The sequence below is a fragment of the Balaenoptera physalus genome (genome assembly GCF_965194825.1).
Source record: "Balaenoptera physalus genome assembly, chromosome: 7".
Lineage (NCBI taxonomy): Eukaryota > Metazoa > Chordata > Mammalia > Artiodactyla > Balaenopteridae > Balaenoptera > Balaenoptera physalus.
In genome coordinates this window covers 120565165-120587623 of record NC_138886.1, presented here as the reverse complement: position 1 = coordinate 120587623, position 22459 = coordinate 120565165, and the positions used below count along the sequence as shown (strand labels likewise).

The 22459-nt window shown below is 45.2% G+C and overlaps 1 protein-coding gene across 2 annotated transcripts in view; it reads right to left on the bottom strand.

The window, feature by feature from the left end:
• Nucleotides 1–2396: 2396 nt before the first annotated feature.
• The window catches only part of MFAP3L (microfibril associated protein 3 like), a 44073-nt gene continuing 24010 nt past the window's right edge, over nt 2397–22459 (bottom strand). For both annotated transcript variants that reach the window (XM_082468995.1, XM_082468994.1), the window contains exon 3: nt 2397–8066. In XM_082468995.1, coding sequence (XP_082325121.1) covers nt 7141–8066 — 926 coding nt within the window. In that variant the 3' untranslated portion in view covers nt 2397–7140. The remainder of the gene's footprint in view (nt 8067–22459) is intronic.

Here is a 22459-nt window from a genome sequence, read left to right as displayed (position 1 = left end):
TCTGACAGTGAGGGCTATCTGCACAGCTGGTATGAAAGAAGTTTACCTCTTTTCTCCAGACAAACTTGTCATTTCTTTCCCACTTCATGTAAAAACCTTGAGGTTTAGAACTAGGAATATTTTTAAAGCTTTGGGACAACTTTATTCACCTCATCAAATGGCTGGGTGGAATAAGTATGCCACAGTAGAAGTAATAATCCATCAGACCTAAAAATCAGAGACGCCGATCACGTCAGGGTCTCCAATGCATGTGAGTTTCATACGAATCCTGAAAACTTTCAGGAAACAGATGCTGTACAGCATGAAAACTGAACAACAGAAAGACCCTCAATCTAGCTAGAGTTCTATGCGCAGGTGATTTTTTTTGCATGATTCATGTGAATTCCCATTCCATAATGAGCTTTAAAACATGAATCCATTATAAGAAAACCTACTCCATTGGTAGTGAGAAATTTGCTTCTTGAAAAATTCATGTTGCTATGCAACAACCTTCATTCATATTTTTTAGCTTAGTTAATATGAGTTAATATCTTAGGAAAATTCTTATTTTACTCTTGGTGCCTTCATTTTACCTAACAGTTAAATGCAATTGGTGCTGGCCCTGATTCACTTATTATTTAAAAATACCTCAATAAGCCACTTAACACATACATACACTTCTTTCAGTGTGTCATCTCTAATGGTCCTTTCAAAACACACTGATCTACTGAGGCACTTAATCTGCTGGTTCTTTCATTTTTCTGGCAGTTGAACCATCCTTTACTTAATGAGTTGTAGCGTCAGGGCATCTCCGGGGTTGGGGGAGCACCTGATTCGCCTACTTCTGCCTCCAACACCATTGGCAGAAACCACTTGAACTCAAAAGGGTCTGTGCCACATGGCGTGTAATTCACGTAGTGGTGCCAGGAGCACTCACATTTTTTGGTAATCCTCTCTTTGACATGAATACACTTATAACTTTCATTTTGGGTTGACAGTAAAGGAAAATTTTATTGTGGCAGGACAAACTCACGCTTTCAGCTCCAGATGCTCAACAAGGACTAGTGTGGGACCATTTTTAAGATTTCTGACTCAGCGCTTAAAACCTACCAACACCGGAGCATGTCCTAAACGTGGTCACGGGCTCTGCTACACCAGAGATGTTCAAGCAGAGCTGAACCCCTGTGTGTCAGGGACTCTGCCGAAAAGACAGGGAAATCAGAAAACCTGACACTTATTTTCCAGCTCTGTGACTACACGCTTGGAAAATCACTCAGATTAATATTAAGCCTTACCTAGGCTCCTCTGATTAAGGCCCATGAAGAATGCACTATTCCAAAACCTGTAAAAAAAAAAAAAATTAGCAGCTGTTTGTTCTGGGTCTGAAAATATGTACCAGGCAAAATTACGCAGTTAGGACAAAACTTTCCTATTTTCTCTTCCCTGGTGGCACAATTGTTAATTTTTCCATGAATGCTACCATAGTTCTCTTGAACCTTTTTTTGACAGAACCTCTGGATCTTAGTTATATGCACAGTTTATCCGGTAACCCATTCAATAATTTTGTTGGCCTCTCCAGATCTATAGCAAAACACTGACTTTCTTTCCCATTTGGTGTTATCCTTTCTTGTTTTGTTTACATGACCTCATCCTATCTGAGAGGAATCCAGCTTTCAAAGCTTTCAAGGGGCACCTCCCTAGCATATTCTTTGATTTGGTCTGGACTGGGTTCTGTCTAGGTGTTTTGTGTTGGATCTATGACTAATGTATTCTCCCGTGGAATGTTCTGGGTAGGTGAGTTTCCTGGTCTTCATGGATTTTCTACAATAAGCTTGATGTTACATGTTAAAAATGATTTCTTCATATAGATAGCCATTTATAAAAAATAAATGGGGGGCTTCCCTGGTGGCGCAGTGGTTGAGAATCTGCCTGCCAATGCAGGGGACACGGGTTCGAGCCCTGGTCTGGGAAGATCCCACATGCCGCGGAGCGACTAGGCCCGTGAGCCACAATTGCTGAGCCTGCGCGTCTGGAGCCTGTGCTCCGCAACAAGAGAGGCCACGATAGTGAGAGGCCCGCGCACCGCGATGAAGAGTGGCCCCCGCTTGCCGCAACTAGAGAAAGCCCTCACACAGAAACGAAGACCCAACACAGCCATAAATAAATAAATAAATGAATAAATTAAAAAAAAAAAAAAAATAAATGGATATCAAGTTTGTCAGGACAGAGTTAGGATTTTTGAATTTGGATAAAGTTTGTAGATTCACATAACAATTACTTCATTTTTCCCTTTTCCCCAAGATATGCCACAGAGGCAAAAGGTAGGGACGAGGACTGACTACGGATTTCTTACCACTGGAAAGAGTAAATCAGGCCACACTCACACAGCCCTGAGCTGGGACACGACACGCTCGGCACACCTGTGCAAATCCTTTATTAAAGCAACAACCAAAATACAGGATGGCTCACATGTTTTTTTTTGCTTTTTTGCTGCTATATCAATTTAAATATTAGTCATTTGTTTATACCTTTAAATTATTCTTAAAAGGTGAACATTTATAGCTCACAAATCAACAGTTTGACATTTCCGCCCAGATACATTTTTCCATCTTATTTCCTGGCTTTAACAAAGAAATTCCAGAACCAGAGGAATAGCACATCAAACGTTAAGTGCCAGCATCTTCCGTGAGCATTGCTGGGGTGTCTGAGAGATACACTGAAGGTTTTAATTCCTCGTTAAATAAAAATAATTTATGCCAGAATATTCTTAGAACTATTTGCTTTCTGTTTTTACATTCTCTATGAGCTTCAGTTTCGACTGTGATATTCTAAGCATTAGTCCCCTTAAAAATGACATCTCTAAAAAATCTCAGTTAAAAATCATTATCACCCTCATACAACATTTTCTTGTATAACAGACACTCAGTCCTTCAGAAAGCAGAATAAGCAATTGTTTTTTTCGATTTTTTTCCCCACCACTGATTTGTTTAATTCAAACCTTGTTAATCACTGGTTTAACCCTAAGAGTCATTAGGAAAATGAACTTTGTTATCTACTGAAGGATTTTTAAATGAATAGGTGAATGTAAAAATGACTAATACCGTGAAGGTAACAGGTGCTCAAAACACGTGTGTGAATATACAACGAGATTTGCTGGCTATTTAAAGAGTACCAACGAATTAGTTTAAAAAGCAAGAACAGAAACCAGGATTATGATCTAAAGGGACTGCCAAAAGGGTACGTGAAGACAGGTACAGGGAAGTCGCTGAACTGCGCTGGGTATAAAGTAGAGGATCTGAAAGATAAGGTAAATGCTCCATTTTCTTACCCAATGAAACACTGGGAGGAAACCCCTGTTCACAGAACCACAGGGGCTGCCCTTCAAGAGTTTTAGCACTGGTACAACACTGAAATTCAACCTGCACACACAGGAGTCTGATCTGCCTTTTGAAACGGCTCATCTGCTGGCTGGGATTGGGGTTTCTGTGGTTGAGTTAGTTTGTGTTGGCTGCACTACATTTAGAGGCTGTCTGTCCAAATCTTGCAAACATTCTTTCTGCCTAACATTTTCTTCACGAGCTAAACAGCTGAACAGCTCTGAGACCACCAATAGAGAACAATCCAAACATTAGATGAGAAATGTTACCAGCCCAGAGAATAAGTTACACAGCCATCCTTCAAGCCAAGTCTTTCCATCAAGTTGCTTTCTTATCTCACATTTGCCCTTCAAAGAAGTCTGAACAACACGGGATGTCTACAATTAAAAATGAAACACACAATGAAAAAGATAAAGAAGGGAAGGATTCCAGACTCCACTGTGTGGGAGGCCAGGCCTTTTGGCTTGGTTTTGGAAAAAGAAACGCTCACCAGCAATCATTCTGGGTGTAATGACACAGCACAATAATGCTCAGGATGGGTAAGGACATTCAGTTATTTTCAGAGCGATTTCTATACATTATAGATGTCACATTTGGTTCCTAGAGATTTAGTCAAGTATTACTATTTCTTTTTGTCAAGTATGATATACAAAAAGATGAGAATAGATGTGCCCTAAAAATATGAAAATATAATATATAAAACAAAACCATTATAAATTACATAGATTTGCAGTATAAAATTTTTTCCCATTTAGAATAAATACCATCCAAGTTTACAGATCATCTATGTGAATTAAATATGCACACATATCTGAATCATTTTCAGAACTTCAAGAAAAGAAATCGCTAGAGATATGACCAGATGACTCAGAAACCAGAAACTGCTTGCTTTTGAGAATAATGACCTAAGACCCAAAGGACATGGCTTGGGATTTAGTGCTAAGCTGTTAAAACTGCCCAAATGAGTCTGACGTATGCATGTGTGCATACACACACACACACACACACACACACACACACATGCTCACATGCAGCCATACTTTTATGAATTTCTATGAAGCTCAACAGTTTATCTTTGAAAAATCAGCCAAAAGTCACGAGATCATCTCTGTTCCATATTCTAGCAGGAGAGCTTTTCTGTTCTGTAAAGAAGCTACAGGATGAACAGGAAGAGTGTGGCCTTTCTGGACAGAGAAATCTTCGTTGTAAGCCAGCCTCCTCTTTGGTTGGCTGTCATTCTATCAAGAGCTTTCTGATGCCTTAAAGAGGGGAAAGGTTTTGAAAAATCTATATAATCTCGCCAGTCTAAAGAAGCTAAAACCAACCTGAAAACATTCTTTGGTCACACATTTCTGCTCCTGCTTCATAAAAAATCTGCCCGTTTTTAACTTTCTATCCCTAATCGGTGTCTAGATGGGAGAGATGCCTTTTCCTGTAATTTCCACGTGGAAATGTGCACATGGGTTTCGGTGGAGGGAGAACTGGACAGAATGGGAAAAGGTTCATGCAGTGTCACAAAATGAGTGTCGGCCCCTGTTGTCGCTTTGGGTGTACAGATCCATGGTAAGAATCCGCTGACCCCCATGACAAGTGGAAAATTCTAAGAGGTGGAGATAAAACTCTTCTGCAACCAAATACAGAAAACCCTCGTCCAGAGAGTGCAAGTGGGAGGTCAAGGTTCCTCTCGATTGTTCACTACTCACTTTTTATGTGACCACCCAAGACACTCCTAACTGATGGCAATGGGTCACTCGAGGCCAAGAGGACTCTGATCCAACTCTGAGTCTTGTCAGACCACCTGTCACACCGGTTATCTATACATAGAGAAACCCCTGAAGCCAAACCCTCTGCCCTCAGCTACGGATTCAGACGCTTTTGCTGTGAAGGTTGGCAGCAAGAGCATCTAACCTCAAGTGCCCATTTCTGCTCCCAAGACTGCTTGTCTCTTGCAAGGGGGGCCATCACACACTTTCCATAAAACTCTAAATGTCTGAGCCGCATGGGATCTGGGGACCCATCAAGTACCACCTCCGTGTTTGTCAGATGAGAAAGATTAAACCCAGGGGGGTGTCGAAGGTCACTTATCCAGATAGCGAGAGAGTGAGGACTAAACATCAGGTCTGCTCTCACGATCCGTGTGGCCCAGGGAACCTCCATGGAAACCATGATGTGGCCGTGACCCTCAAGACGACTTCAAGGTTATGGCTCCCCTGCTCATACATGGAAATGAACCAATGCCTCTCATTCTTCCCACGATGACATCTAAACTGCAGACGCTGCCCTAATGATTTTGGGTTTTGAGTTTTTGAAACTGATCCTCTTGATTTGCATCAGTACTAGCTTTCAGCATAGAGAAGATGAGAGGAACCAGAGAGGAAAGTGAAAAAGCTTTCGAGTAACTGTGGAGGAGGGCCATGTGATTCTGCGGGAGAGGGGACCATCTAGATGGAGCTCGAGCCCGTCCGGTCTGTCCCTCTGCCAGGGAAGGAACGGAGGCCCCACCTGCCCAAAGCCTGCGGTGGTTACTGGCACCGTCAGACGAGACGCTAGCCTTTGGGTGACTAATTTTGTCGTTTCTATAACATCATTCTGCCGCACATACAACTGCTTTCTTGTGGGACAAAATTAATTCAAGAATTCTGGTGTGAAATCTGATGCCATCACCCTAACCTTTCACTCTCCCCTTCAAGAACGGATGAGCTAGCCCTGCAGTTCAGAGAAGTGGGCCTGGCTAGGCGACCCCACGGACCCTCACACTCGCTGCCCCAAACCAAGCGTCTGGGTCACCGGACGGCCCCTGGCGGCCCTCGAGGGAGGCCCACATTCTACACCTACACGGATTCCTCAGATGCCTCTGTCTCTGGAAGCAACATGCGTTCCAGATCAAGCAGCAGCCGTGTTTGGAGGATGACGTTACTTAAACGTAAAAACAGCACTTTTCATGGACAGTTTGGGCAAATTCAAGTTTACAGTCTCCCTGCAACCTCAGCTGAGCTCACCCAAAGGCTCTCAGAATCGGACAGGCAACACATTTTTATTTGGCTATTAAAGTGCTATCCTGGGCAAGGTTTTTTTTTTTTTCTCAGTTTCACAACAGCAGCTTCATTGGAAACAAACAAAAAAAAGCGATGGATGGAGACAGGCCTGGGAAATGACAAAAATCACGAGGCTGGTAACTGCTTTGGAACATTACAGATGACTTGTGGGTATCAGCCCTGACACCAAAGCCTCCGAGGTAAAAGTTTGGCGGGGGGTGGAGAGAAATAAGGACAAAGTGGCAAAGGGGACGAAACCAGAAGGAACGATTAGCATTCGTATCACAACGACTCGGTTATAGGGGAACAGGGAAGGGGGTTAAAACTGAGAAGAAAGTGCAACAGACCCACGGACGTGCAGTTGCTCTCGTAGCAGACCTGTAATTTTTTAAAGGAAAAGCGCTGCAGTGTGCATTGGACAGGGCTCTTGACCTCAGAGTTTCTCACACCAAAAGGGCATCAGCGATTAAGGTATCTGGCAGAGAAGAGCCTCTGAGATTCGTGCCGCGCGCACAGACACCTGCCCAAGGTCGCCGGCTCTGCACCCTGCCGCTGCTGGCATCCTCTGTCGCGGGGCGCGGTCCGGGCACACAGCATGCACACAGGCGCTCCCTTCTGAAGGGGCCTGGCTCCTACCTACGGGACAGGCGTCGCCGGTAAGGCTTAGCGGCGAGGGTGGACCGCGTCTGGCCCTGGGGGGGGGCGGCCCTGATTCTCGGGGTGTGCATAGCTTCTCGGAGGTGGGGCTGCTAGACATGGCTTTCACAGACGACGTGGGCATTCCTGTCGCGTGCCCCGGCCGGCTCTGCGGCTTCCAGGAGACCTGGGGGCAGGACACGGTCCGGCACCTCGACGGGCGTGGGCTCCTCGGAGGTCAGCGCCGCGGACGTGACCTCGGTGGACGGCGCCGCGGACTCGGGGGAGCGCTCGGCCGACGGCTCGGTGTCCTCGTCTCTGGCCTCGAGGGGCCCCCCGTCCCGGTCATCCGTGGGCTCCCTCTGGGCCTGGGGGTGCACGGACACCTCGATGGCGATCTGCTGGGGCTGCTCGTGCAGCGACGAGGCGTCCGAGTCAGCGGCGGGGGACTCGCTCCGCTGCAGGGCGGCGGGGATGGTGTAGACCTCGTCCCCGGTGGCGGCCTCCTGGCCCTCAGGCGCCGGGCGCACGAAGTTCTGGCCCTGCTCCTCCAGCCCCACCACCTCCATGAGCTCCTCCACGATGGTCCTGCAGTTCATGATGAGCGGGGGCAGCGGCACGCTGCGGGCCAGCTCCTCGATGTAGCGGGCGAACTCCATGGTCTTGAACTGTGTGACCTTGGCCAGCTCCAGCGTCTTGGCCGAGGTGATGATGGGGATGCGCTTGGCGATCTCGAAGGCCTTCTGCAGCTTCTCGGCGCCCTCCGTGCGGAAGAACTCGTTGATGGCCTTCTCGGTCTTCTTCAGGTGGCTGCTCATCATGCAGAGGCGGGTGATGTTGAGGACCAGCACCACGGCGAAGGCCACCAGGCACACCACCATGTAGTACACGCCCATGTCCCCCGACGTGAAGACCACCCTCAGCGTCACCGTGTTGTTCACGGTGCCGTGGATGTTGGCGGCCACACATGTATACCGACCTCGGTCCGTGAAGGACACCTTGGTGATGTTCAGGAGGCCGTCGTGCATCTGCCACTTTCCTGCAGGAGGAAGAGGACAGAGTCAGCCGGGCCCTCCGCTCCCTGCAGCCACTGCCCCGCACATCGCTGAGTGCATCTCCCACCACCGTGTCTGCCACTGCCGACGGCGCCCACGGCGAACGCCGACATCGCCAGATGGTGACAGTGTTAGCTCGCCTAATCCGCACAACCTGGGGAGGAGCTACCAGCACCAGCCCATTTTACAGTATGGGGAAACTGAGGCACAGGTCCACTAAGCCACCTCCCCAGGGCGCCAGTTTGGAAGCAGTTGAGCTAGACGTGAACTCGAGCCCAAGAGGCTGTCCTCTTAACACCAAATCATACTGTGTGATTCCACATCCTAGAGAAAAATTAGAAAAATAAACAGTATGGAAAATACTTGCTCTTACTAGAGAATTCCTTAATGTAGCATCTGATTTTCTAGCCTGCCTGTGAGCATGGCTCTACAGAATATATATGTTCATTGGAGAGTTTTAATACTTTTCAGAAGATAAAGTACTTTAGGATCAACATAAAAACTGGAGTAAATCAATTTAATTGTAATGGTTCACCTGGGTTTCTCATATTTGAGATTGAAGTAGTCCTGGTATGACCTCGGTTGATGGAAACATAAATAATTAATTTTGAGAAGCTACAATGAACTATGTCACTCACAGTTACAAGCTAACACTGTGGAGATTCAGAGGCTGGGTGTGAATAAGCAACAATTTGGTTTCGCTTTGCAAATAAATCATAGACCCATTAGGTTAAAACCAGGCCTCACATAATGGAGAATGCACGTTGAAAAGCATTGTAATAGATGAGAATTCTACCGCTCTCTGGCCTGGAAAGGATCGTTCCACTGGGAATGAGGTTCTTAATCTGAATTAATCTTTGCTAGGGATTAATCCTTAGTCTGCCTGCGTACCCGCAGGTCAGAGGACCCCGGGAAACGTGATCCTACCTTTGCCTTCCAGGTCTTGGGTCTGAGCCTTTCTGAAAACCCTCCACCTCCCTAGACTGTCCTGCAGAGAGAGAAGGGTCCCGGTCCGGCCTCGGGGGAGTTCTGAGGAGCAGGAAGATCTTTCTGCGTAAAAGCACTCGCGTCCCCAAGCAAGCCAGAGGCCTCTCCTGAGAGATGCGGCAACTTAGCGTGTAGTTTCCTTTTAAGGGTGTATTATCGCTTTGTATTTTTGCTTGTTTCATCCCCTTCTGGCAGTAACTTAATTCTAATTAAAGTCTGATATTTCCCCAAAGCAACAAGCAATGGTTTTTTAAAAAAAGAAGAAATTTGTGAGCACCAACGTGACCAGGGTCTCCAGGGACTGTGGGATGAGACAGCAGACGCCCCCGTTATTCCAGGTCCTCTGCTCCAAGGACCATCCTTCGGGAGGCTGGCCGGAGCCGTGGGGGCCGTCGGGGACATGCAGCCCCTCCTCCCGCTGGCCTGGGGAGCCTGGCAGGAAGCCTCTTGTAGATGCTGTCACATTCCTCTGCTTTCTGAAGGGACATCTGTGAAGAGTGGTTCCTGGTGTCCCCAAGTACCCGGCGTCTAATAATTCAGCCAGTGTACTTTCCCGAGAGTAGGAAACACTGGTTTGGGAAATCTAGCGAATTTCCGTCTCTCGTGAACGTGTATGAACAGACCAACCTAGCGCCCGGCCTGTAAAATCTTCTCTCGTCCAGATGGGCAGAGGCAAGCCTCCCACCCTGTCCGTTCGTTCCCGAACATGAGACTTGATACTTCAGTGGCAGATTTATCCAAATAGAGAATAATTTGAGCAAGGGAAATGATCAACTTGTTTTCTTAAAATGTGCATGTTTCATCAAACCACACTACAGCAGGCATAGAAAAAAATAACAACTCTGGTTGCTTGAAAGCTTATTATAGATGTGGAAGGTACTGGGTTCCAGAGAATTACAGACTCTACCTATAGGAGTTTCTCATACTGATTGTTGGAAAACAACAGGAAATAGGAAGGGAGAAGGTGAGAAGGTGAGGTTATTTGTATGAGGGACAGTTAGGACCAATGTGTCCACCTCCTAACCTCCCACCCTCGCTCCCTCTGTGGAGGAATTATTATCTACAAATTCAAGGACAGGGTAGGGGGACCCAGGGTGTGGAGGAAGAGCAGAAAAGAGTGCTGAACTCAAAAGGCTGGCACCTGACGGTAACATAAACAAGCTCTCTCCCCACACCTAGGCAAGGCACTCAGGGACAACTGCACCTAATTGTGATAGAAAAGTGAAGTGCAGAAATGCACACCAGTTACAAGATACCAACAGTTTCCTCTACCGACTATTCAAAGGGTTTCTGAACTTGGATTTTATAGTTATCTTTAGGCATGTTTTTAATCGTCTATTGATGTGTATTTATCTATCCTGGACCCAAGCGATTCAAAGCAGATACCGACTCAGACACTCCAGAAGTTCCCTGTCGCACGGTCAAAACAGGCACAGGCCGGAATCAAACACAATTAGGTGACACTTGTTGTTTGTTCTGGGGAAACCGGTGAGACGTAGAGTGCATAAATTATTAGTTTGGCACGTATTCTGCTTCTTAGCCCAGGGCACTGGGTCCTTGGACAAACATCTACCATATACCTTATCCAATAATTAACCTCGTTTGTTCCGGAAGCCCGAAGCCCAGCCATGAATCTGCGAAGTGACTATATTTGCCTAACGATAAACCACAACAATGAATCACATATGATTATCCTGAAACAGGCAGGTATTACCCCTAATAGGAGCTGTGACACTGTAGTTAAATAACTGAGACCCATCTCTCTGCCAGCAAGTCCCTGTTTCGGGTCCACGACAAGGACATCAAGACATCCCTCTCTTCAGGGTTCAGTCCTTCACTATATTTCTCTTGAAACAAAACACATATCACAGTTACTTTATGGATTAAGGTAATATTAATGCTGCTTAGGCTTCTCAGGTACAACGAGGTAAAGTGAATGTGTGACCTAGACTAAACATTCTTTTGCCAGACCTCAAAGCGAGTCTTGGGAAGCCAACACACACACACACACACACACACACACACACACACACACACACACACACACACACTCATTCTGATGACAGAAGATTCTGACCTCAAAGGTGATGTATGTCTGTGTCACGTCCTGTTTAAAGGCTGATACATTCCTTCCTTCCTAGGAACTAAGACTCTAAATACTTCCTCTCAGCCTCAGCATGACCTTCGATTAGTGAGAAATAAAGATTCCTGCATGTTCTCCTGCTGTATGCAGCCCTGAACACTATGAACCCCACCCTGGGGGTCCTCCCACATCAGCAGGGGCCCAGGCTCATGGAGAATCACTGGCAGCCGACCCACTAGGATCGTCTCGAGAACATTCCTGGGCCACATGTTGCCTTTCTCCTTAGTCTGTAAATACCTTGTCCTGAGACCACCTGGAAGGTCTGACTTCAGCCGTCAGGAGGTCGAGGGAATAAAAAGGGCCACAGTGACTGTCACACGGACCCGCAGAACCAGCCACCTGGGGCGGGGACGCTCGGTGCTGCTGCTCCAGAGATGATTTTAAACTGGAGTTGAGCAGGGATGTCACAACCACGTGCTGAATTCTCACTAAGCTGCATCACTTCAGCACAAGTAAACACCTAAAATGTGAGCCGCTGATGCTGAGTCACTTCAACAGGCAATGGTTTTGGAGGAAATGCACAACTAAAAGATCCTGCACGCTGCAACTAAGAGATCCTGCATGTCCCAACGAAGATCCCACATGCTACAACTAAGACCTGGCGCAGCCAAATAAGTGAATAAAAAAAAATTTTTTTTTTTTAAAGGCAGATGTTGAGCCATCACTTTCTGATTCTAATACCAAAGATTCTGTGTCAAACGTTTCCCTGACAGATTGGTTCAAGATGGCCAACTAGAAGGACGTGTGCTCACTCCCTCTTGCGAGAGCACTGGAATCACAACTAACTGTTGAACAATCATCGACAGGACACTGGAACTCACCAGAAAAGATACCTCACATCCAAAGACAAAGAAGAAGTCGCAATGAGATGGTAGGAGGGGCGCAATCACAGTAAAATCAAATCCCATAACTGTTGGGTGGGTGACTCACAGACTGGAGAACACTTATACCACAGAGGTCCACCCACTGGATTGAAGGTTCTGAGCCCCACGTCAGGCTTCCCAACCTGGGGGTCAGGCTTCCCAATGTGGGGGTCCGGCAACGGGAGGAGGAATTCCTAGAGAATCAGACTTTGAAACCTAGTGGGATTTGATTGCAGGACTTCGACAGGACTGGGGGAAACAGAGACTCCACTCCTGGAGGGCACACACAAAGTAGTGTGCGCATGGGGACACAGGGGAAGGAGCAGTTACCCCATAGGAGACTGAACCAGACCTACCTGCTAGTGTCGGAGGGTTTCCTGCAGAGGCAGGGGGTGGCTCTGGCTCACCATGACGACAAGGACACTGGCAGCAGAAGTCCTGGGAAGTACTCCTTGGCGTGAGGCCTCCCAGAGTCCGCCATTAGCCCCACCAAAGAGCCCGGGTAGGCTCCAGTGTTGGGTCGCCTCAGGGCAAACAACCAACAGGGAGGGAACCCAGCCCACTCATCAGCAGACAAGCAGATTAAAGTTTTACTGAGCTCTGCCCACCAGAGCAACACCCAGCTCTACCCACCACTAGTCCCTCCCATCAGGAAACTTGCACAAGCCTCTTAGATAGCCTCATCCACCAGAGGGAAGACAGCAGAAGCAAGAAGAACTACAATCCTACAGCCTGTGGAACTAAAAACTCATTCACAGGAAGATAGACGAGATGAAAAGGCAGAGAGCTACGTACCAGATGAAGGAACAAGATAAAACCCCAGAAAAACAACTAAATGAAGTGGAGATAGGCAACCTTCCAGAAAAAGAATTCAGAATAATGATAGTGAAGATGATCCAGGACCTCAGAAAAAGAACGGAGGCAAAGATCGAGAAGATGCAAGAAATGTTTAACAAAGACCTAGAAGAATTAAAGAACAAACAAATAGAGATGAACAATACAATAACTGAAATGAAAAACACACTAGAAGGAATCAATAGCAGAATAACTGAGGCAGAAGAACAGATAAGTGACCTGGAAGACAGAATGGTGGCATTCACTGCCGTGGAACATAATAAAGACAAAAGAATGAAAAGAAATGAAGACAAGCTAAGAGACCTCTGGGACAACATTAAATGCACCAACATTTGCATTATAGGGGTCCCAGAAGGAGAAGAGAGAAAGGACCCGAGAAAGTATCTGAAGAGATTATAGTTGAAAACTTCCCTAACATGGGAAAGGAAATAGCCATCCAAGTCCAGGAAGTGCATAAAGTCCCACACAGGGTAAACCCAAGGAGAAACACGCTGACACACATAGTGATCAAATTGGCAAAAATTAAAGACAAAGCAAAATTATTAAAAGCAACAGAGGAAAAACGACAAATAATATACAAGGGAACTACCATAAGGGTAACAGCTGATTTCTCAGCTGAAACTCTATAAGCCAGAAGGGAGTGGCACGATATATTTAAAGTGATGAAAGGGAAGAAACTACAACCAAGATTACTCTACCCAGCAAGCGTCTCATTCAGATTCAACAGAGAAATCTAAAGCTTTACAGACAAACAAAAGCTAAGAGAATTCAGCACCACCAAACCAGCTCGACAACAAATGTTAAAGGAACTTCTCTAATTGGGAAACACAAGAGAAGAAAAGGAACTACAAAAACAAACCCAAAACAATTAAGAGAATGGTAATAGGAACATACATGTTGATAATTACCTTAAATGTGGATGGATTAAATGCTCCAACCAAAAGACACAGGCTTGCTGAATGGATACAAAAACAAGACCCATATATATGCTGCCTACAAGAGACCCACTTCAGACCTAGGGACACATACAGACTGAAAGTGAGGGGATAGAAAAAGATATTCCATGCAAGTGGGAATCAAAAGAAAGCTGGAGTAGCAATACTGATATCAGATAAAATAGACTTTAAAATAAAGAATGTTACAAGAGACAAGGAAGGATACTACATAATGATCAAGGGATGAATCCAAAAAGAAGATATAACAATTATAAACATATATGCACCCAACATAGGAGCACCTTAATACATAAAGCAACTGTTAACAGCTATAAAAGAGGAAATCGACAGTAACACAATAATAGTGGGGGACTTTAACACCTCATTTACAGGAAAGGACAGATCATCCAGACAGAAAATTAATACAGAAACACAGGCTTTAGATGACACAATAGACCCGATAGATTTAATTGATATTTATAGGATATTCCATCCAAAAACAGCAGATTACACTTTCTTCTCAAGTGTGCATGGAACATTCTCCAGGATAGATCACATCTTGGGTCACAAATCAAGCATCAGTAAATTTGAGAAAACTGAAACCATATCAAGCATCTTTTCTGACCACAACGCCATGAGACTAGATATCAGTTACAGGGAAAAAAAAAGTAAAAAACACAAACACATGGAGGCTAAACAATACGTTACTAAATAACCAAGAGATCACTGAAGAAATCAAAGAGGAAATCAAAAAATACCAAGAGACAAACGACAATGAAAACAGGATGATCCAAAATGTATGGGATGCAGCAAAAGCAGTTCTAAGAGGGAAGTTTATAGCAATACAAGCCTACCTCAACAAACAACAAACATCTCAAATAAACAACCTAACTTACACCTAAAGGAACTAGAGAAAGAAGAACAAACAAAACCCAAAGTTAGTAGAAGGAAAGAAATCATAAAGATCAGAGCAGAAGTAAATGAAACAGAAACAAAGAAAACAATAGCAAAGATCAATAAAACTAAAAGCTGGTTCTTTGAGAAGATAAACAAAATTGATAAACCATTAGCCAGACTCATCAAGAAAAAGAAGGAGAGGACTCAAATCAATAAAATTAGAAATGAAAAAGGAGAAGTTACAACAGACACCACAGAAATACAAAGCATCCTAAGAGACTACTACAAGCAACTCTATGCCAATAAAATGGACAACCTGGAAAAAATGGAAAAATTCTTAGAAAGGTATAATGTTCCAAGACTGAACCAGGAAGAAATAGAAAATATGAACAGACCAATCACAAGTAATGAAATTGAAACTGTGATTAAAAATCTTCCAACAAACAAAAGTCCAGGACCAGACGGCTTCACAGGTGAATTCTATCAAACATTTAGAGAACAGCTAACACCCATCCTTCTCAAACTCTTCCAAAAAATTGTGGAGGAAGGAACACTCCCAAACTCATTCTATGAGGCCACCATCACCCTGATACCAAAACCAGACAAAGATACTACAAAAAAAGAAAACTACAGACCAGTATCACTGATGAATACAGATGCAAAAATCCTCAACAAAATACTAGCAAACAGAATCCAACAACAAATTAAAAGGATCATACACCATGATCAAGTGGGATTTATCCCAGGGATGCAAGGATTCTTCAATATGAGTAAATCAATCAATGTGACACACCATATTAACACATTGAAGAAGAAAAACCCTATGATCATCTCAATAGATGCAGAAAAAGCTTTTGACAAAATTCAACATCCATTTATGATAAAAACTCTCCAGAAAGTGGGCATAGAGGGAACCTACCTCAACATAATAAAGGCCATATAGGACAAACCCACAGCCAACATCATTCTCAATAGTGAAAAACTGCAAGCATTTCCTCTATGATCAAGAACAAGACAAGGATGTCCACTCTCGTCACTATTATTCAACATAGTTTAGAAATCCTAGCCACGGCAATCAGAGAAGAAATAGAAGGAATACAAATTGGAAAAAAAGAAGTAAAACTGTCACTGTTTGCAGATGACACGATACTATACACAGAGAATCCTAAAGATGCCACCAGAAAACTCCTAGAACTAATCAATGAATTTGGTAAAGGTGCAGGATATAAAATTAATGCACAGAAATCTTTTGCATTCCTATACACTAACAACGAAAGGTCCGAAAGAGAAATTAAGGAAACAATCCCTTTCACCACTGCAACAAAAAGAATAAAACACCTACGAATAAACCTACCTAAGGAGGTAAAAGACCTGTACTCAGAAAACTATAAGACATTGAAGAAACAAATCAAAGATGACACAAACAGATGGAGAGATATACCATGGTCTTGGATTGGAAGAATCAATATTGTGAAAATGACTCTACTACCCAAAGCAATCTACAGATTCAATGCAATCCCTATCAAATTACCAATGGCATTTTTTACAGAAGTAGAACAAAATATCTTAAAATTTGTATGGAGACACAAAAGACCCCGAAGAGCCAAAGCAATCTTGAGAAAGAAAAACAGAGCTGGAGGAATCAGACTCCCTGACTTCAGACTATACTACAAAGCTACAGTAATCAAGACAATATGGTACTGGCACAAAAACAGAAATATAGATCAATGGAACAGGACAGAAAGCCCAGAGATAAACCCACGCACCTCTGGTCACCTTATCTTTGATAAAGGAGGCAAGACTATACAATGGAGAAAAGACAGCCTCTTCAATAAGTGGTGCTGGGAAAACTGGACAGCTACATGTAAAAGAATGAAATTAGAACACTCCCTAACACCATACACAAAAATAAACTCAAAATGGATTAAAGACCTAAATGTAAGACCGGACACTATAAAACTCTTAGAGGAAAACATAGGAAGAACACTCTTTGACATAAATCACAGCAAGATCTTTTTTGATCCACCTCCTAGAGTCATGGAAATAAAAACAAAAGTAAACAAATGGGACCTAATGAGACTTAAAAGCTTTTGCACAGCAAAGGAAACCATAAACAAGATGAAAAAACAACCCTGAGAATGGGAGAAAATATTTGCAAACAAATCAACATACAAAGGATTAATCTCCAAAATATATAAATAGCTCATGCAGCTCAATATTAAAAGAACAAACAACCCAATCACAAGATGGGCAGAAGACCTAAATAGATATTTCTCCAAAGAAGATATACAGATTGCCAAGAGGCACACGAAAAGCTGCTCAACGTCACTAATTATTAGAGAAATGCAGATCAAAACTACAATGAGTTATCACCTCACACTGGTTAGAATGGGCATCAGCTGAAAAATCTACAAACAACAAATGCTGGAGAGGGTGTGGAGAAAAGGGAACCCTCTTGCACTGTTGGTGGGAATGTAAATTGGTACAGCCAGTATGGAGAACAGTATGGAGGTTACTTAAAAAACTAAAAATAGAATTACCATATGACCCAGCAATCTCACTACTGGGCATATACCCAGAGAAAACCATAATTCAAAAAGACACATGCACCCCAATGTTCAGTGCAGCACTAGTTACAATAGCCAGGACATGGAAGCAACCTAATTGCCCACTGACAGACAAACGGATAAAGATGTGGTACATACATACAATGGAATATTACTCAGCCATAGAAAGGAACGAAATTGGGTCATTTGTAGAGCCGTGGATGGACCTAGAGACTGTCATACAGAGTGAAGTAAGTCAGAAAGAGAAAAACAAATATCGTATATTAACGCATATATGTGGAACCTAGAAAAACGGTACAGATGAACTGGTTTGCAGGGCAGAAATAGAGACACAGAAGTAGAGAACAAACGTATGGACACCAAGGGGGGAAAGTGGGGGGAGGGTGGTGGTGGTGGGATGAATTGGGAGATTGGGATTGAAATATATATACACTAATATGTTTAAAATAGATAACTAGTAAGAACCTGCTGTATAAAAAAGAAAATTAAAAACAACAACAACAAACCGCCTCCTTGACACTCGGGAGGGCAGTCCCCGGTTCCCGTCCTGTGCTCGGATGGGAGCTCCCCCCTGCCCCTCGGGGTGGCCTTCCCCATCCCATCCTCCCGCTCTGTCCTGATGCACGGCTGGAGGCTGACACCCCAGGAGACGGGCCGTGCGGCTCTCGGGCATCCTTCACGGTCTCCCCGGATACTCCAGGCATGAGAGGCCCATGTGGAAATCTCCCCCATGTGAACTGGGGCATCGCCTTTGCAAAGACAAACGTTAACAGAGGTTCGCTTGTAGCTGAACCACGCTGAGTGCTGCGCTGTGTGACGAAGCTGACGTCTTCAGAAGGACAGCGGTATTTTTTATCTTGTTCATGCATTCGGTCAACAAACATTACTGAATACACTGTCACCAGACTCCCTGCCAGAAGATGCAGCTACAAAGATGAGTAAGACATGACCCCCGGCTGCAGAAACCAGCGGGCCCCGAGAGGGCTGCAGACCCCCAGCCAAGCCGGGGCCTGTGGCGCGTGCCCTGTGCGGGTGGCGGGGACGGCAAGGGTGCTGCTCAGCGGGGGTGCGGCCCCGAGCGGGATGCGGGCGCAGGCAGAGCAGCAGAGGAAGAGGAAGCACTCCCAAGGCCACAGGGGGCAGCAGGGCCGGTGAGCAGAAGAGGGGCGCCCGTGTGCACTGCTGCAGCTCACAGACGTCGCGCACACCAAGAGGGGATGCGCCACCTGCACACCCCCTGCTCTCACCCCTGGTTCAGCCAGCAGAGGAAACCTCCAAGTCCAGACGAAGACGCCGGCAAGCGTGGGAATTTTAAATGAAGGAAAAGGTCATTTCCAATCGGGGGGAAGAATACTGGGATAACTGACTACTCATTTGAAAGAAAATGAAGTTAAATTCCTAGTTTATGTGATACCTAAAAATAAATTCCAAGTACTCTAAACATAAAATGAAAAGTATAAAGTTAATAAAAGATATGAAAACATTTTTCTAACCTTGGGACCGGAAAGCTTTTTTCAACATTTCAAGAATCCCAGGGGCTTCCCTGGTGGCGCAGTGGTTGAGAATCCGCCTGCCAATGCAGGGGACACGGGTTCGAGCCCTGGTCTGGGAAGATCCCACATGCCGCAGAGCAACTAGGCCCGTGAGCCACTACTGAGCCTGCGTGTCTGGAGCCTGTGCTCCGCAACAAGAGAGGCCGCGATAGAGAGGCCTGCGCACCACGATGAAGAGTGGTCTCCGCTTGCCGCAACTGGAGAAAGCCCTCACACAGAAACGAAGACCCAACACAGCCATAAATAATAAATAAATAAATAAAAATTAAAAAAAAAAGAATCCCAGAAACTCTAACAGAGAACCCTGACGGATCGGATTTCTCCCAAATTAAAAGTTTTACACTGTAACATCTGTTACACTAAAGTTGAGAGCAAATGGAAGAGTGGGAGAAAATTCTGGAATATTTGACAGACAAAGGCTTAATAACTACGAAACATAAAGAACTCCTATAAATCAAGACAAAGATCCCGAAAGGAAAAAAAAAATGGGAAAGGAGACGGACGGAGAAGTCACAGAAAAAAGCAATGCAGGTAGTGTCTAAGTGCACAAAATCACTCGTGGTTAAATCATAATTAAATTTAAAGAGATTGAAGTAATTTTTAAAAACAGATGACTTTTCCACCTTGCAGAGCGCCAGAGGAAGGGGGGCCCTGATTATATAGTGTGTTGCTGGGAGGATGGGAAGGCAGATTGCAAGGCTGGGTTTTGGCATCGACCGAAGTGCAAGATGAATGGAGCCTGTGACCCACTTCTAGAACTCTTGAAACGCTTCAAATCAGGCAGGCCTAGATTGACTGGGAAAATATTAATGAGTGTAAGAAAATCAAGGTAGTGAAAAAAATCTCCTTGTCAGCATCTTTCTCCCCAGGGACACAGTTCTAGAGCCTTCCTCATGGCCTACATCTTCTGGGCGAAGCCATCACTGGGGTCGCAGGCCAGGAAGGTGGCTGACCTCATATTACTGTGTCACTGCGGGGCCCAGGCACGTGGAGGGGGAGTCACTGAGGGCGGCACGAGGTCATGTCGACAGAACTGGGTCAGGGGACCATCCAGCAACTAGAGAAGCAGGTCAGCAGCGTTGCGTGGCGACAGTTAAAACCCGTGCCACCAAAAAAGGCCACGGCACACGGGTTACTGTGACTTACATGACAGATCAGGACGAACGCTGGTGCCAACACCTTCCGACCAAATGACCGCTGGACAGAAACAGCAGCACCATCTCCTTCCTCCCGGAACCAAAGCATCACGAGAAAGGTGACAGCACACCCACAAAGATGCTGTAACTACAACTTCCCTCCAAACCCATCTCTGCCGAAATCCCCAATCTTTCCAGCAGTCCTGAGGATCGCTCAGCATTAAAAATTAACACCACGCCCCAATGAAAAGCTCTTAGAATTTCCCTCAAATTATTTATTAGAAGAAAAGGATTTCTCTTTTTCCTTGGAGATGTCTTTCCGTGAAAGTGTCAACAAGCTGATGTGTGGTTCGTCTACATTCCCGATAGGTGGTATGAGAACATTAAGCCTCTGTTCACAATGCCGTTTAGACACGGAGGCTCTTAAACTTTTCAAGGAGGAGAGTTCAGTCTGCTAAAACAAGGAGGTTGTTTTCCTGAAACCAGCTTAAAACTTTTCAGGTGGTGAGAGTTCCAATAACGTTTATGCAAACAGAAAGGAAGTGCAACACTCACTTGAATGACACCGCACTGAATACACACTCTTCAAATAAGAACCAAACATGCACATGTGTCTATGAGCACGGGGTCTATTTTCCAACACGTGAAATAGAAGCTATTGAGAGGAAAGGACCCAAGCCTTTTTACAAAACAAAATTGAGAACAAATGGAGCCCCACATGGCTGCACCTGTGACGGGGCTTCTGCAGGAGACGATAGCTCCCCGAAGCCACCGCAGAGACCCAGGTTAGAAACACTGCAAGCCGCAAGGGCTCCTGCAACACCACCCCCAGCCTCCCAAGCGGGCTCTTCGGATGGTCCTGGGGCAGCTCTACCAAGCTGCTTCCTACATCATGTGGGACAGAGGTGGCCTGGGATCATCAGGGATTAGTTCAGCTCTCAGCTCAGGAAGGTTGGGGGGAGGGCGGGCTGTTCACAGCCTGCAGTTGTGCTTTGCTTCAAGGCATAAATAATATCTGAAGAGAACCCGTCTTTTCATTTCCTGGCAAAGGAAACATATGACCCTCCGGCTCATTCGGCCTGATAATCTCCATTTTTAAAAAAGTGCCAAGCACGTCACTCTATGCAGGCTGGCAAGAGTCTCTTCTGAGAGTGGGCACAGGTGGTCTTCTAAGAGCACGCTGCCCTGGGTGGATGGAAATAGCATCTCAGCCCTCACATCCTCATCTGAGAGGGATGGGGAAGGGTCTTCCCAGTGCTAAGACTAAAGCAGTCTGGGCTCACACCCCAAAGGGGCAGCAAAACTCATTTAAAAAAACCACTATAAATGGTGGTTCATTACCAGGCTGGCCCTCGACGTGACTCAATTTGGAAAATGAACCGAAGTACCACTTTTATGGAAAAATACATTATGGGTTCACGCAAGTGACTTAACCGAATTTGGAATGATTCTTTAGCTGGCTGAGGACGCTTCTTCAGTTGAAACCAGGGTTTCTTCTCTTGGGCCGGCATTTTGCATCAGATAATTCTTTGTAGGGGGCTGTCTGTGCATTGCAGGATATTGAGAGCATCCCTGGCTTCCACCCTCTAGATGCCAGCAGCACATCTCCCCGGTCCTTCCCCTCCTGCCCGGCTATGACAACCAAAAACACCTCCAGACTTGGCCGGTGTCCTCTGGGTGAGAGAACCAGTGGGTTAGGCAAAGGGAAAGTTCATCCTGTGCGTAATATACTCCGTAACATCCACACTCATTGCTCTGAGGCTTGGGCGCATTGGAGGGCAGCGGGCCCCTTGCATGCGGAGGGGATGTGTCAGGGAGGGGATGTTGCTGGTGGAGGGGGGAGAGCCACTCTCGCCATCACATCCGTCACAGCGTTAACTCCAGCTTCTAAACAACACTTAAGGGATATAAATGTTTTTGGTCTTTACTGAATGTTTTTTTAAAAGGTTGAGAACTTGAGAGAGCGAATAAGAAATTCCCCAGAAAACTATTTCCTTTCTTTACAAAACACACCGTACTACGAAGCAGAGACAGACGCACTTGGGATCCTGACTGTGACAGCACAGGACACCGGTGATGTGACCAATGACGGTGGCAGCTGCCGTTTACTGATGGCTTGACACCAAGTTCCACGTACTGGACTGACATTTCATACATGACACAAATTGCACAGCCCTGCCTGGCGGTAAAATAGGATTATCTCTGCTTTACAGATAGGAAAACTGGTTCCGAAAAGTTGAGGAACTTGCTCAAAGAGATGCCATTGTGCTGTTCTGCTGAATTTGCAGTAATATATTTATAGTTACATAAATTTTGTCTAACGCCTTTTGAGGAGTTGATTTTTTAAATCTCAAATGTGTAACATATTTAAGAGAAATTCAGTATAACACTTCCATAGGTTAATGCACTACTCCACGCTTCAACTGAGAGGCAAAGGATGA